General features: G+C 40.9%; 2 protein-coding genes and 1 pseudogene across 4 annotated transcripts in view; 2 read left to right on the top strand and 1 right to left on the bottom strand.

Moving 5' to 3' along the window:
• The window catches only part of mettl15 (methyltransferase 15, mitochondrial 12S rRNA N4-cytidine), an 80489-nt gene extending 78879 nt beyond the window's left edge, over nt 1-1610 (bottom strand). For both annotated transcript variants that reach the window (XM_088993223.1, XM_088993224.1), the window contains exon 1: nt 1552-1610. The gene's annotated coding sequence lies outside the window, so the exon portion shown is untranslated. The remainder of the gene's footprint in view (nt 1-1551) is intronic.
• Nucleotides 1611-1724: 114 nt separating this feature from the next.
• Nucleotides 1725-14568, top strand: part of kif18a (kinesin family member 18A) — a 32352-nt gene continuing 19508 nt past the window's right edge. For both annotated transcript variants that reach the window (XR_016114441.1, XM_088991968.1), the window contains exons 1-11: nt 1725-1885; nt 2316-2660; nt 3431-3588; nt 4517-4621; nt 4781-4891; nt 5043-5240; nt 12198-12374; nt 12497-12571; nt 12653-12741; nt 13706-13868; nt 14333-14497. Coding sequence is in view for 1 of the 2 variants with exons in the window: in XM_088991968.1 (XP_088848094.1) it covers nt 2345-2660; nt 3431-3588; nt 4517-4621; nt 4781-4891; nt 5043-5240; nt 12198-12374; nt 12497-12571; nt 12653-12741; nt 13706-13868; nt 14333-14497 (1557 nt within the window). In the remaining variant the exon portion in view is untranslated. The remainder of the gene's footprint in view (nt 1886-2315; nt 2661-3430; nt 3589-4516; nt 4622-4780; nt 4892-5042; nt 5241-12197; nt 12375-12496; nt 12572-12652; nt 12742-13705; nt 13869-14332; nt 14498-14568) is intronic.
• LOC148900341 (uncharacterized) lies at nt 6752-8559 on the top strand (annotated as a pseudogene).

Genomic DNA, 14568 nt, shown 5'->3' with positions numbered 1-14568 from the left:
TAATAGATTATGCAATGTATAATTTATAGCAAGACATAAACCAAGGGCGGCCGGGAGTCGAGTGGTTAGCACACCGGCTTCACAGTGCAGAGGTCACCGGTTCGCGTCCAGCTCCGGCCTCCCTGTGTGGAGCTTGCATGTTCTCCCCGGGCCCGTGTGGGTTTTCTCCGGGTCCTCCGGTTTCCTCCCACATTCCAAAAACATTCATGCTTTCATTCATTCATTCATTCATTCATCTTCCAGACCACTTTATCCTCATGGAGGCTGCGGTGCTGGAGCCTATCCCAGAGGGCATGCGGCCTGAATTGGTTGCCAGCCAATGGATGGATGGTTGGATATATGGTTGTTAAAGCGCTATATAAATCAATATGTATTGTATTGTATGGATGGATGAAGAAATAAATGGAGAGATGCATGGACAGATGGCTGGATGGTTGAGAGATGGATAGTTACAGTTTATATGTTTACATTTATATTGTTGTACTTATTGAAAGAGAAATTAAATTATTCAATTCAAAAATCAACAGTGTTATGTTCGACTTTTGGAGAACTGACAACATGTATGAGGAGGGGGATCGGAAGGCATTACAAAAACGTTTGGGTGTGCTCAGGCCAAAAATGTGAGGGAACCAAAGCAGGAGGTCACGCCATGTATAACCAAAGATTGGTCCCTGCCAGGGAAACGTAAATTATATTGTGAGGGGAATGCCAATCCAGGCAAATGCTGAAAACATGAGCTGGAATGATAGATTCTTCACACAGTAATTTAGTTTGAACAAGGGCCACAAGACATGAAAATGTTTATTTCCCAGGTTGTAGCAACACAAATGACAACGACCAATATGAACAATTTATCAGTCAGGTTGGCATATGACACAAAAATGCCTTGTCCTTGTTGTAACGAGCACCTAAGTGAGTCGAGAAATATATTTTAGTGTTAACCAATTTAAGATTACAATTAACTATAGATACATGGAGAGGGTCTGACATGGACGATTAACAGAATCGTGGTCAGTGGATAGAGGAATTTACTGAATTTCAAATGGCAGTGAGTGATTGATCTTCTGACTTCGCTACCGTGAATAATCAAAATAAAAAATAAAATAATAGGTGTTAAGAATTATTATTGTGGTGCATGGGTAAAGGTGATAATCTTCTTTTCCTTTCGGCTTTTCCCTTCAGGGGGTCGCCACAGCAAATCAGTGTCATCCATCTTCAGAGGTTTGATCCGCATGTTAAGGCAATTAGCAAAACATTCCTCAAATACAGCGTACATGCAAAAAAAGAATGCAAACATTGGTATTTAACAATCGGTTCTGTTTGTGCATGCTAAAAAATGACATCAATATTCATTTTCCTGAAGGAGCCACACTGGCAGTTTTGGCGTCGAACAACTGTTCCTGAACACGTGTTTGAATTAAATCCAAATTTAGCATAATTATCCGATCGGCGTTTGATATGTGCTTTTTTAAATATGGGATGATGTTGGACAAGAGCACGCGGTAAACACATCTCAGCAAATGCGTCAGCAGCAAAGATAAATACACTTACTTAAACTAAACGAGGATAAACTGTCCTTGTTAATATTGACGTTTCAATGGAAAACCTTTGTTAACCGGAAGAAGAAAACACGTAGCTCCACCCACCCAAAAAAGCAGCCGGCACGACGTCACTTGGATCGGCCCAATGACCAGTCGCTCACACCCAATCTGTATCCGCCGAGGAAGAGTGGTTGTTTTTGAAAATATTGGCGCTAGTCTTGTCAATGTGAACTTTCCTTCAAGCTCAATTTACATGATTAATATACGCCAACGTCGTGGGGCTCTCGTGGAAATAAAACAGTTTATGAACAATCATGAAATGAAAGTGCTTGGATTCAAACAAGGTAAGACTTTGTCCCAGTTGTTCCTGCAGACACGCAAAGCAGCCGTTGCTAAATTGACAATCGTTGTCGTAACATTCAAAGTTTGTTAGTTTCCCGTCTCCGTGGCTCATACTATCTTTTTCCAACAATGCTCATATTTACGCTGTTGAAATATCGTATTGTGGGCGATTGTAATTTCCGGTAAACATGAATGTTTTGGTCCACACTTGAAATCGGTTTGATTATTTTACGTTGAAATCCGTATGAACTGTATAACGATTCACTGCCCAACGTGTCCGAATTCAAATTACTCTGTAATGGGCGCCAATGAACTCCATTTTGGGTTAAAAATGCACTGCTTCCTTCTGTACGTGCCTGAAAGATCAGTATATTAAAAAAAATCATTGACTCGTGTCACCATTGTTGTTTTCATCCTTTTCCATGTTTACAGAAACGCTAGTCACCGAGTGAGGAAACACAATGGAAAGTAATGTATGCAGCCATGTGAAAGTGGTTGTTCGAGTGCGACCAACCAATGAGAACGAGAAGGGTGAAAATGTTCGCAAGGTGGTCCAAATTGTGGATAAACACATGTTGGTATTTGATCCGAAAGAAGAGGACGTATCCTGTTTTCGTTCCCAAAGAATTCGGAATAGAAACATTAACAAGAGGGCCAACAAAGACCTTAAATTTGTTTTTGACCATGTCTTTGGAGAGAATTCCACTCAAGATGATGTATTTGAGAACACCACCAAAGGAGTGTTGGATGGCGTCATGAATGGCTTCAACTGCACAGGTAATGAGACACAATCCATTGCTTTAAGATGTTTTTTAAATGTTAAGTAATATAGAATTAAAAGTTGTCATTGTTGCTTATTCTCACACTTTTTTTAACGGCAGTTTTAACGACTGTGATTTGTTCCAAACTTTTAATAAATTAAAATCAATAGCTTATTGTTCAATATCAATTTCGTGATTTAAAATGATTCATTTTGACAACGTGCAAATTAGCTAAAAAAACAAACCACCCGATCAGGTGATCAAAGATGTTAAAAACTGTAAACTTACAATTACCCTTAGATAATATGATTTGACGTACTGTGACGACAGTTTAGCATGTCCGCCTCACAGCGCAAAGGTGTAGGATTCCATTTCGGCAGGGGCCTTGTGCGGAATTTTTCTGTGCCTGTGTGGGTTTACTGTGGGGATTCCCGCATTCCAAAAACATGCGTGTCAGATTAATGGATCACTCGAAAATGTCCCCGGGTGTGAATGTGAGGGCGGGTAGTATCTTGTTTTTGTGTGCCCTGCGATTAGCTCGCAACCAATTCAGGCAGTACCTTGCCTACTGTCCAAATAGTACTGAGATAAGCTGCAGCAATCCCCTATAAGAATCATCGGATTTGAAAATGGATGGGTGGACGGTGTCATTGTCGAGGATGCCATTTCTCCTGTAACCTTTCATTGATGTACACGCTTATCCTAAATCATTGAGAACTTGTAGTTAATTTTAAGGTCCCTTTTAGCGGTTACTGATTATTTTTTGCCCCGTTTGTTGTGTTTTAGTTTTTGCATATGGCGCAACTGGTGCAGGCAAAACGCATACCATGTTAGGAACACCAGATGAGCCTGGAGTCATGTACCGCACCATGAAAGACCTTTTTAAACGCATGGACGATGCTAAGGAGGAGAAAGAGTTTTCTGTTGCTGTCTCCTATCTTGAGGTGATTTTCTTGTTCTTTCATCTTTTCCATCAAGGCCTGTTCTGGTGGTGGTGGTAAATGTATTTATTCATTTTGAAATGCACTGTAATTAATTGATTATCTCTGCATTTGGGTATTGTATGTTTCTAAATGAATAAGCAACTGAAAAGAGACACAGCTCATTGAAAACACGAGAAATTCTGCAACACAGTGTAATTTTTTTCATGAGACTCGTACTATTGTCCCTTGTAAAATATGTATTTTTTTGTCAAATGTAACAAGTCATTTCACTTATAGTCGTGCACAGGTGTCGAACTAAAGTCTCAGGGGCCAGATTCGACCCGCAATATCACTTAATGTGGCCCTCAAAGGCACATCATGTGTGTCGACAACAATTGTTTCTCACAAAACATTTCCCGTTTTAACACTGAGATTTAGATGGGTTTCTTTACAACCCACCCCTTTCAAATAAATTACAAATTAGATCAGAAAATAATTTCCTGGCTTCTGATTTCAAAATATATTATCCATCCACTTGTTGTGTATGTGTAACCACCAGGCATATTTATACATTTGGATGGGTTCGCAGGCATAACAACCCTCCGATGGCAACCATAACTGTGATGTGCCACATGACAAAAATGAGTTTGGTACCCAAATGCTAGTGCATTTGTCAACTGCAAAAGGCTGACGCTATCTGACATACCGTCTGAATCATCACATACTGTAAGCTCTCAGTGTATTCACCAAAGGGCCTCTCCCTGTAAGAGTAAGAAGACAGATGGTTTAATGTGGTTCTAAAATAAGGGGCAACTGAGAATTTGACCCACTTTTGGGTTCTGGTCCAGTTTTTATGGACATGCTTCAAGCCATACACATTGTCAAATAATCTTTTGCAATATTGTAGATTTGAATCCAAAAATAACAACAATGTTTTTTTTTAACACAGGTTTATAATGAGCAGATAAGGGATTTGCTGGCTAATGCAGGTCCTCTTGCAGTAAGAGAGGACAGTGATAAAGGAGTTGTGGTTCAGGGCCTGACACTGCACCAGGTTAGTCAGCTCATTGTTTGGGGAAAAGTGTCTCAGCATTCTGTCAAATGGTGACACATGAAGGTAGATGGGGGAAAAATACATAGAAAGTGGAAATATATGTGCAGTTTAGGTATATAGTCCCGGACACACTTCATGAATGATGTCTTCTTTGCATAGCCAAAATCTGCCAAAAACATTCTCCAAGCTTTGGATTCTGGTAATCGAAACAGGACGCAACATCCAACTGATATGAATGCCACATCTTCCAGATCCCACGCCGTTTTCCAGGTATTTAAAATGCCCAAAAGGGTAGATTTTACTCTGAAATATACATACCCTAAAGGTTTAAAAGTGTAATTTAGAATAATCAAAAGCTACTTTGTGTCATAAATAAACGTCACATAATAATTACATTACATTAACTATTACTTTTTTCCAGATATATCTGCGACAGCAGGACAAGGCTGCTAGCCTAAATCCCAATGTGTGCGTGGCCAAAATGAGCCTCATAGACCTGGCAGGTTCAGAAAGAGCCAGTGCTACCAATGCCAGAGGGCAACGCTTCCGTGAAGGTGCTAACATCAACCGCTCACTCCTTGCCCTCGGAAATGTTATTAATGCTCTTGCCAATCCCAAGGTGAGTTATTGTCTAATTTATACAACATGTTGCCAATTTGAGTAAACAAGGACTTGTGTGTCATATTTCATACATCAAGCGAATTAATGAGAAGTACAGAAGTTCTGGGTGACCCCTTCTGCCTCACACGCACACATGCACACACACACACGCACACACACATTAAAACAACTGTAAAATACATTTTATTACCACTTCCCTGAAGTGGATCCAAATCACTGTGACACAATCTGCGGCTACTTAGTGTTGCCAATGTAGCTCATTTGTAGCGATGTATTTAGCAACTTTTGTTGGTGAAATTCGCTCTTCAGTATAGGAGAGCCCCAACTTCGGTTTGTGTCCAAACAAAATTTGTTATTTCCCACATATTGTATTTTCTGGTGTGTAAGACGCAATGGAGTATAAGGTGCGCCCCCAATTAATGGTGTATTTTCAAACGTTTTCAAAGCCTGTTGTGGCTCAATGTTGCTTCGCATATAAGGCACATGTGCGTATAAGGTGCAGGGTCAAATTTATATTTGAAGGAAATCATGGCTTTTGGATTGGATTAGCCTTTTTTAGTCTCACATGGAGAAATGTACATTTCATGTTGGGTGCTCCTTATACACCGAAAAATAAAGTACCTCCTTTTTTAATGCCGAGTTTTTTATAGTCACCTGCTGTTACAATATTCATATACTTCAGCCATGCATAAAAAGTTCATTAAAATCTCATGGCAATAACTCCATTTACTCACAAGTAAGTGGGTATCAAGCATGTTGCTTATAATTGTAATGATCTCTGTTAAGTGGTTTGTTGTCAACGGCCCAAATAATTGTATGAGGTCTTTTAGAGTAGGTAGTTTCTGTAAGCATATTTTCCTTACATTCTATTTATGGAAGCAATGAGGGGGCTGGGTTAAGTCCACATTCTCATCCCTTTTCATTTTCATCATGTTTTCACCCGCGCACGTTGCTTTGTTGTCTGCCTGTCAGTAGGATTATACAAAAAGTACTTGACCCTGAAAAAAATGAATTTTGTGGAAAGCTGCTTTGACCCAAGTATGAACCCATTACATGTCTGTGTTCATATGGAGCAAAGGGCAGATCACAGCTTTTTAGCAAGGCAAAGTGTTCTTCTCATGTGCAGTGGGCACTCACTATTTGCAGGCGATGAGAAATGAGCCAGCTCACTAATCGTGAAAATCTGTGTGAAATGTAAACCTTTGTTACGATTTGTGGGGGTTGGTTTCGAGGGGGTTTATAAATCCCATCGGTCGAGGATCGGGTTAACAACGGCCGCCATTGGCACTGTTGACCTTCGGGTGCCGGTGGAAAACACTGTTGGTCGAAGAAGGAGAGGAGTGAGGTGTGCCCGTAGGAAAGAAGTTAAATGGAACGCTAAGAGTATAGAACTAAGAGTAGGAACTTTGAATGTAGGAAGAATGACAGGTAAAGGTAGAGAGCTGGTTGACATGATGCAGAGAAGGAAGGTAGACATACTGTGGCCAGGAGACCAGGTGGAAAGGGAGCATGGCTAGAAGCTCGGGGTCAGGGTTCAAGTTGTTCTATCATGGTGAAGACAGAAAGAGAAATGGAGTTGGGGTGATCTTAAAAGAGGAGTTTGTTGGGAATGTCTTGGAAGTAAAAAGAGTATCAGATAAAATGATGAGTGTGAAGCTAGAAATTGAAGGTGTGATGTTAAATGTTGTTAGTGGGTATGCCCCACAAGTAGGATGTGAGTTGGCGGAGAAGGAGAAATTTGGGTTGGACTTTGATGAAGTCATACAGAACATAGATAGAGATGGCAATGTATTAACAGGTGCCAGTAGTATGATGGGAAGATGGAAATAGTACTTTGAAGAATGGATGAAGTAGGAAAATGACAAGGAACAAAGAGTGGAAGTTGTGACTGTTGTAGCAAACATTAGCAGGGATGAAGTGAGGACGGCACTGACTATGATGAAGTGGGGAAATGCACTGGGGCCTGATGGTTTACCAATCAAGGCATGGAAGTGTCGAGGAGAGGTGGTGGTGGTGTTCCTGACTGGGTCATTCAACAAGATCTTACATGGTGAGCAGATGCCTAAAGAATGGAGACAAAGTGAACTGGTACCCATTTTTAAGAACAAGGGAGATGTACAGAGTTGTAGTAACTACAGAGGAAGAAAGTTGATGAGCCATACAATGAAACTATGGGAGAGAGTAGTTGAAGCTAGACTAAGAGCAGAAGTGAACATTTGTAGCAGGATGGCTTCATGCCAAAAAAAGAGTACGACAGATGCAGTGTTTGCTTTAAGAATGCTGATAGATAAGTACGGAGAAGGCCAGATATGGAGTAAGCGGATGATAGGGTGCCCAGAGAAGAGCTGTGGTATCGCATGAGGAAGTTTGGAGTGACAGAAAAGAGCGGTGCAAGACATGTATCATGACCGTAAGACAGTTGTAAGGTATGCTGTTGGTGTGACGGAGGAATTCAAGGTGGAGTTGGGACTCCACCAGGGGTCAGCTCTGAGCCCCTTCTTATTCACTATGGTGATGGACAGGCTGACAGAAAATGTTAGACAAGGATCTCCTTGGACCATTGTGTTTGCAGATGACATTGTGATCTGTAGCAAGAACAGGGAACAGGTTGGGGAGAAACTAGAGAGGTAGAGGTATGCCCTAGAAAGGAGAGGAATGAAAATCAGTCGCAGCAAGATGGAATAGATGTGTGTGAATGAGAGAGATCAAAGTGCAAGAGTGACGCTACAGGGAGAAGAGATAAAGAAGGTGGAGGGTTTTAAGTATATGGGGTCTGCCTTCCAGAGCAATGGAGATTGTGGAAAAGAAGTGAAGAAGCGTGTCCAGGCAGGCTGGAAGGGCTGGAGAAAAATGTCAGGTGTGATGTGTGATCGAAGGGTTTCAGCTGGGATGAAAGGTAACATGTATAAAACGGTGGTGAGTCCAGCCATGATGTTTGGACTGGAGACAGTGCCGCTGAAGAAAACACAGGAAGCAGAGCTGGATGTTGCAGAGCTGAAGATGTTAAGGTTTTCCTTTGTGGGTGACCAGGTTAGGTAGGATCAGGAATGAGCATATCAGAGGTACAACTCACATTAGAGGCTTTGTAGAGAAAGTCAGAGAGGCCGGACTTAGATGGTTTGGACATGTCCAGAGAGATTAACTATATCGGCAGAAGGATGCTGAGCCTTGAACTGCCAAGCAGGAGACCGAGAGGAAGACGAAAGAAGAGATTTATAGATGTTGCCAAAGAGGACATGAAGGTAGCTGGTGTGAGAGACGAGGATGCACAAAACCGGGTTAGATGGAGGACATTGATTCTCTGTGGCCACCCCTGAGGGGAAAACCCGAAAGGAAAAGAAGAGGTTCCAAGGGGGTTTATGAGGTTTGACCTTAAATATAATACAGTAAAATCTCGTTATATCGATATTCTCGAGAGTTAGAAAAAATATAGATATAACCGTACTGTCGATATATCCGTCCTGTGCCGAACTGCATCAACAAAAGCCGCCAAAAGAGGGCATCTAAGCGCCATATAAGAAACGGAGCTGGCCATGAGCTCGCCATTTTGTGCCTCTTTTTTTTTTTTTTTTGGGGGGGGGGGGGGGGTGAGATGTTCCCCGAATGTTGCTTCTTTAATCGATTACAAACATGTATGCTTTCCTCTTCAGTGCTTTCCTCTACAGTGTATTTGACTCATATTCATAACTGGATGTGTAACAAGAAAGCATATTATCCGAATCTGAAGCCATTGTTTGGATTCACAAGCAATGCAAGACGTCTTGGCGTGAAGTCATTTTTATTGGTGTTTTGCATTTGAATAAAAAGTGACATCGGTTGTCCTTTAATACACAGTATGGAATGTATGGTAATTTTCAAAATCATCACGCTTCAGCAGACAAAACAAGAAACATTGTTGCAAAAAACGATTGCATTCATATACAGTACAGTGGGCATGTACATAACACAACAGGTATGGTATGAACAGTTTGCAAGGGAGAATTGGATCAAAAATTTGTCAGACAGAGATCTCTCAGAGACAGAAAAGGCGGTACTTACCAAAGGTTTAAATTTCTCAGTGACTCCTAAAACTATACCTACAATAGATTATATCACAGCTACTGAATCGGCTATTAAAAATAACAAACTTTCGTATGCAGAGGCAGATGATCTACACATTAAAATATCAGCTCTTCTCAGTAGTGCCAAACTTCCTCCGTCCAACATAACATTAGAAGAGAGAAAGGCGTTAACTACTCTACAAAAAGACAAAAATATTACTATTTTGCCAGCAGACAAGGGCAGATGCACAGTGCTGCTCAACACATTGGATTATGAAGACAAAATAAATAGGTTAATCAGTGATTCTAACACGTATGAGCAACTAAAAAGGGACCCTTCCAATAGATACAAGAAAGAAATGATTGACTGTCTCCAAAAGCTAGAGAAAGGAAAACATAGAGACAAACAGATGTATTTTAGATTATACCCGGGAGAGGCCACGCCATGTATCTATGGCCTGCCAAAAATACATAAAGAAGGGTTCCCCCTCTGACCCATTGTTTGTAGCATTGACTCCTCTACATACAATGTAGCCAAATATTTAAAAACTATTTTAGCTCCGTTGGTTGGTAACACAGAATACAACGTAGAGAACACCACAGGGTTTGTAGAGAGGATCAAAGACCTCATATTGGAACCTGAGGAAACTTTGGCATCGTACGATGTGACTTCTCTCTTTACATCTGTCCCAACCCCAGCAGCAGTCTCAGTGGTGAGGACGAGGCTGCTGGCGGATGTTTCTCTGCATGAAAGAACCAAACTGAAACCGGATCACATCTGCCAATTATTAGAAATCTGCCTTAATACTACGTATGTTCAATTTCGGGAAAAATTTTATAAACAAATCCATGGTTGTGCTATGGGCTCACCAGTTTCACCCATAGTGGCTAATCTTTACATGGAAGAGATGGAGAAACAGGCCCTCACATCCTTCCCAGGGACAAAACCTAGACACTGGTTTAGATATGTGGACGATACTTTTGTCATAATTAAGAAACAAGAAATTCAATCCTTCACAGATCATCTCAACTCTGTAGACTTCAACATTAAATTTACTCGTGAGGACATTCAAGAGAACCAACTGGCCTTCTTGGATTGTAAAGTAATTATAAAAGAGGACAGAGCGCTAAAAACAGAAGTCTTTAGGAAGGCTACGCACACTGACCAATACTTACTTTTTGACTCTAACCACCCTTTACAACATAAACTAGGAGTTATCAGAACCCTCCAGCATAGGGCTAAACTAATACCAACTAGCACTGAAGGTAGAGAAAAGGAGTCAAAACATATCAGGAGAGCACTCACTAACTGTAGCGAACGAAACCAATAATTCTCAAGATTCTAAAAGGAGAGGAGTAGCAGTACCGTACATTGCAGGAGTTTCTGAAAAATTACAAAGAGTCCTTTGGCAACATAAAATTCCTACTTATTTCAAACCGATAAACACGTTAAGGCAAAAATTAGTGCATCCAAAAGATAGGCTACCAAATGAAAAACAAAGTAATGTAGTTTATTCCATACATTGTAAGAATGAAAATTGTAAAGAGCAGTACATTGGGGAGACTCAACAAATTCTCAAAAAAAGACTTTATCAACATCGCAGGGATAATACTAGTGGGCCTCAATCGGCAGTACATTTGCACCTAAAAGCTAGCAACCACTCATTTGACGACAATGAGGTTAAAATCTTAGCGAAAGAACATAGATGGTTTGAAAGTGGGGTAAAAGAGGCGATTCTTATAAAACAACAAAATCTTTCATTAAACCGGTCTGGTGGTGTGAGGTTCAATTTGGATCGTTCATACAATAGCCTGCTCAGGCAAAACAGGTTAGGCAACTTTCGCAATGCTGATGAGGGTCGTTATGCTGATGAGGTGATACCGGGGGGAGTGGGGGTAATAGGCCAATCGTTAGTCAGGAATGTAGGAACAATCAGTGGGGCCACAGGGGGGGGGTCCCGCGCCTCCCCAACCTGAGAGTAGGGACCTATCATAGCTGTGTCCGGCGCCACCAGGTCTGGACATTAGGGATATATAAATGGGGCCGATACGACCAGTCAGACTTTAGTTCGCTGACGAAGCCTCTTGGATAGGAGGCGAAACGTCCGAAACCTTCACTTTTGTACAGATGACGGCTGAAGAAACCTTCTCATCGATGGACCACTCCTGTACGACTGAGAGCTTACACAGACATAACACAACAGGGAAACTGCAACGCTTACATCTTACTGTATTATGTATGCAATTTAAAAAAGTCATCAATCTTCTTCTGCTTCCCATTTTTACCTTTTAACACAAACACTTCAATCTCGTCTGCTACACACGAGCTAGCGTCTGAAAATGGAAATGGCTCCGCTACACGGGAGCTGGTCACGTAACAAACTCACGTGACCAAGTCGACCAATGGCGAGGCCGATGGCACGACCGATGGCGTGTATCGATATAAACATGGCAAAATGGCCGGCGGGAGATGAAAAAGAGCACCGTAGTAACCGGATTATCGTAAAAACCAAGAATCGTACTAAACGGAACTAATTATACATAAAAAGACTAGAAATGTGCACGGGAAATGAAAATAGTGTCGTAATAAGCAGTATTATCAATATCAAAAGAAGCAAGAGGTTGTCCCCTCCTAACCCTCCACTGCCAAAAACAAACAAATAAAAATTTATAATAATCAACTTTGAATCACTTTTGCCATAAAAGGTCTTGTTCAGTGTTATAGTGTTGTAATTCAAATATCTCTTGTGATGCTTTCCATGTGCCTGTTATTTTTATGCTGTTTCATGTTTAGTGTCTTTCCTTTGCTGCCTGTCCTCGATTCAAATATATTAAATGCCAACTTGACATATGAATCCAAACATCCTTGATCATCGCAATTTTCGGGCTCATGCCATTTTTCCCATTCGTTTTAGAGCAAGAAAGCTCATATACCATACAGGGATAGTAAACTTACCCGGATACTCAAGGACTCCTTGGGAGGCAACTGCAGGACCGTAATGATAGCCAACATCAGCCCCTCATCGAATTCGTACGACGACACGCAAAATACCTTGAAATATGCTAACAGAGCCAAGGAAATCAAATCTTCAGTAAGTATTCAACTATTATGTCATGAGATGGCATCTACACTCTGTTTTGGGAGCGATATGTTGCCATTTTTTGCCTGTCAATCATTTTATTGTTTGTTTTATTTTCCTATTTGCCCAATCAGCTAAAAAGTAATGTTATAAGCCTGGACAGTCACATTGGCCAGTATGCAGTCATTTGTGAGAGGCAACGGCAACAGGTAAATAAATGCCCAGGCCTTCCCTTAATTTTTTCTCCATTCAACAACATGATCATTTCTCAATGTTCTGTCACCTTCTAGATTGAGCAGCTAAAGCAAAAATTGAAAGAGTATGAGGACAAAACCTCTGTGCACACAATATCTCCCCAGAAACAATTAGACATCAACAGGTAAGCACTGCTTTAACTATTTATCATTGCTTTTGCTGTCAAAGTGACAGCATATACATGTATATACAATATATTTTTCGGATATTAGACTGGCCAACTACACGATTGCCACCAATCAGTCATAGATTTGTTGGTTGTTTTGGAACCATCAGATTTGCAATTAAAACATTACATCTTTATGAACCTTAATCCATTTTAAGTGTGTGTTCCAATGCTATTGCTATTCTAAAAATGTTTTTCCAGCACAATTGATGTGTTATTGTGTTAGTTGTGTGAGCCAGATGTAAATAACTGGAAACTTCTACTGTTCCAATATTTTTGGAGGGGGCTGCATTTCATCTGGTATCACGCGTGAGGCCAATTGATATTTGAAACGACTGAACGCAGGGTGTTTCTTTTTCCCTCATGTGTTGCATCCATTCGAGGATCTGCTGTTGTATTTACTATAGATGTTATCGTTTCGGGCTACAGTGGCATCTGTCAAGGTATTTGGGCTGGGGGCGGCCGACACAGAAAAGCTGAATGAGCCTCACTCCCACACATTTCATTCACTGGCATCAGAATTCACAACTCGCACAGTGAGAGGCTCTGAATAGAGCATGCACGCTTCTCGCACCATTAAAAATTCAGCAGTCTAGCAAGGCCACGTCTCCGACGTCACTAGAGTTTCATTGAAGAGTGCAGTCACATTTCAGAGACCGCTCTCCAGTTTTATTTACCGGTACATGCGTATATCTCACTCCCTTCCGACAAATATAGTTTAAAAGCCATATAGATTTGTGGTCGCTGTCACCGTATAGGATCACCTTTCCCTGAAGCTTTTCCATTTACATATCATCACGATAGATATTAAAATGTTCAGACTTAAATTATTAAAAAATTCAGACTTAATTTTTTGCCCAGAACATTTCCAAAAGCGTCTCTTTGAAAGTTTAAGTCATGAGTCACTTTTATCTCTCCTTAGGGTGTCTAAATCTCTGCAGCAAGTCTTCTCCAACCGGGCCCAAATCAGAAGAGAACAGCTGGATCTGGAGAGACAACTGAAGGAGAATGAGCTGCGCCAGCACTACAGTGAGCAAGACAACCTGCAGATTCAATACATGTTTGCCAACGAAAAGACTGAAAAGGTAGTGGATGCTTACACTGCTTTTCAGATTTCATCATCGGTGCAGGAAAGCATTTGCTGAATCGTCATTTTACTTTACTGCCTTCCATAATAGTCTGGGCTTGTAATTTACACAACAGCAGGACCGAGTGAGTCCTGATCCAGAGTTGCTTGCTGTCCTCACAAACTGTTTTAATCTGAGTCCAACTTCCGCATGCTGTGTTGCAGGATGCAGCTCATTCTGCAAATTGAAATTAAATTTGTATTTTATCTTTTTCGCTCATGAAATGTCTCTGTAATTACAGGAACGGTAACAGTATAAGAACTTTCTTATACCATTATTAGCATCTGGTCTTCCACATGTGCGGAATCAATGCTAACATTAAAAAAAAAAAATAATAACAAGACCAAGTGATTGGTGAAAGCCAGGTGTGATTATCTTTTATCATTCTTATTCCCAACTCCGACATTGTTCTTGTCCAACAGGCTACTTGTAAACACGAGCGGAGGATTGCGATGCTACGCTCTGAGCAGGATCGCATTCGTAAACTGATGAAAGATGCAGAAATGCACTTTCAGGAGAATGATGGCTGGCTTCACCGTGTCGAGAACGAAGTGAAATTATTGAAGTCCACTAATCAGGCATTTGAGGTTAGTATCCCCGTCTTCATCAGGGTAAGCCTGGTTATCTTCTTCGTCATTTTATTATGTTTATAACCCAA

This window comes from Hippocampus bargibanti, linkage group LG03 (assembly GCF_051943395.1).
Source record: "Hippocampus bargibanti isolate YZ-2025 linkage group LG03, ASM5194339v1, whole genome shotgun sequence".
Lineage (NCBI taxonomy): Eukaryota > Metazoa > Chordata > Actinopteri > Syngnathiformes > Syngnathidae > Hippocampus > Hippocampus bargibanti.
Note: the sequence above shows the minus strand (reverse complement) of the source record. Positions and strands in the feature narration are given on the sequence as shown.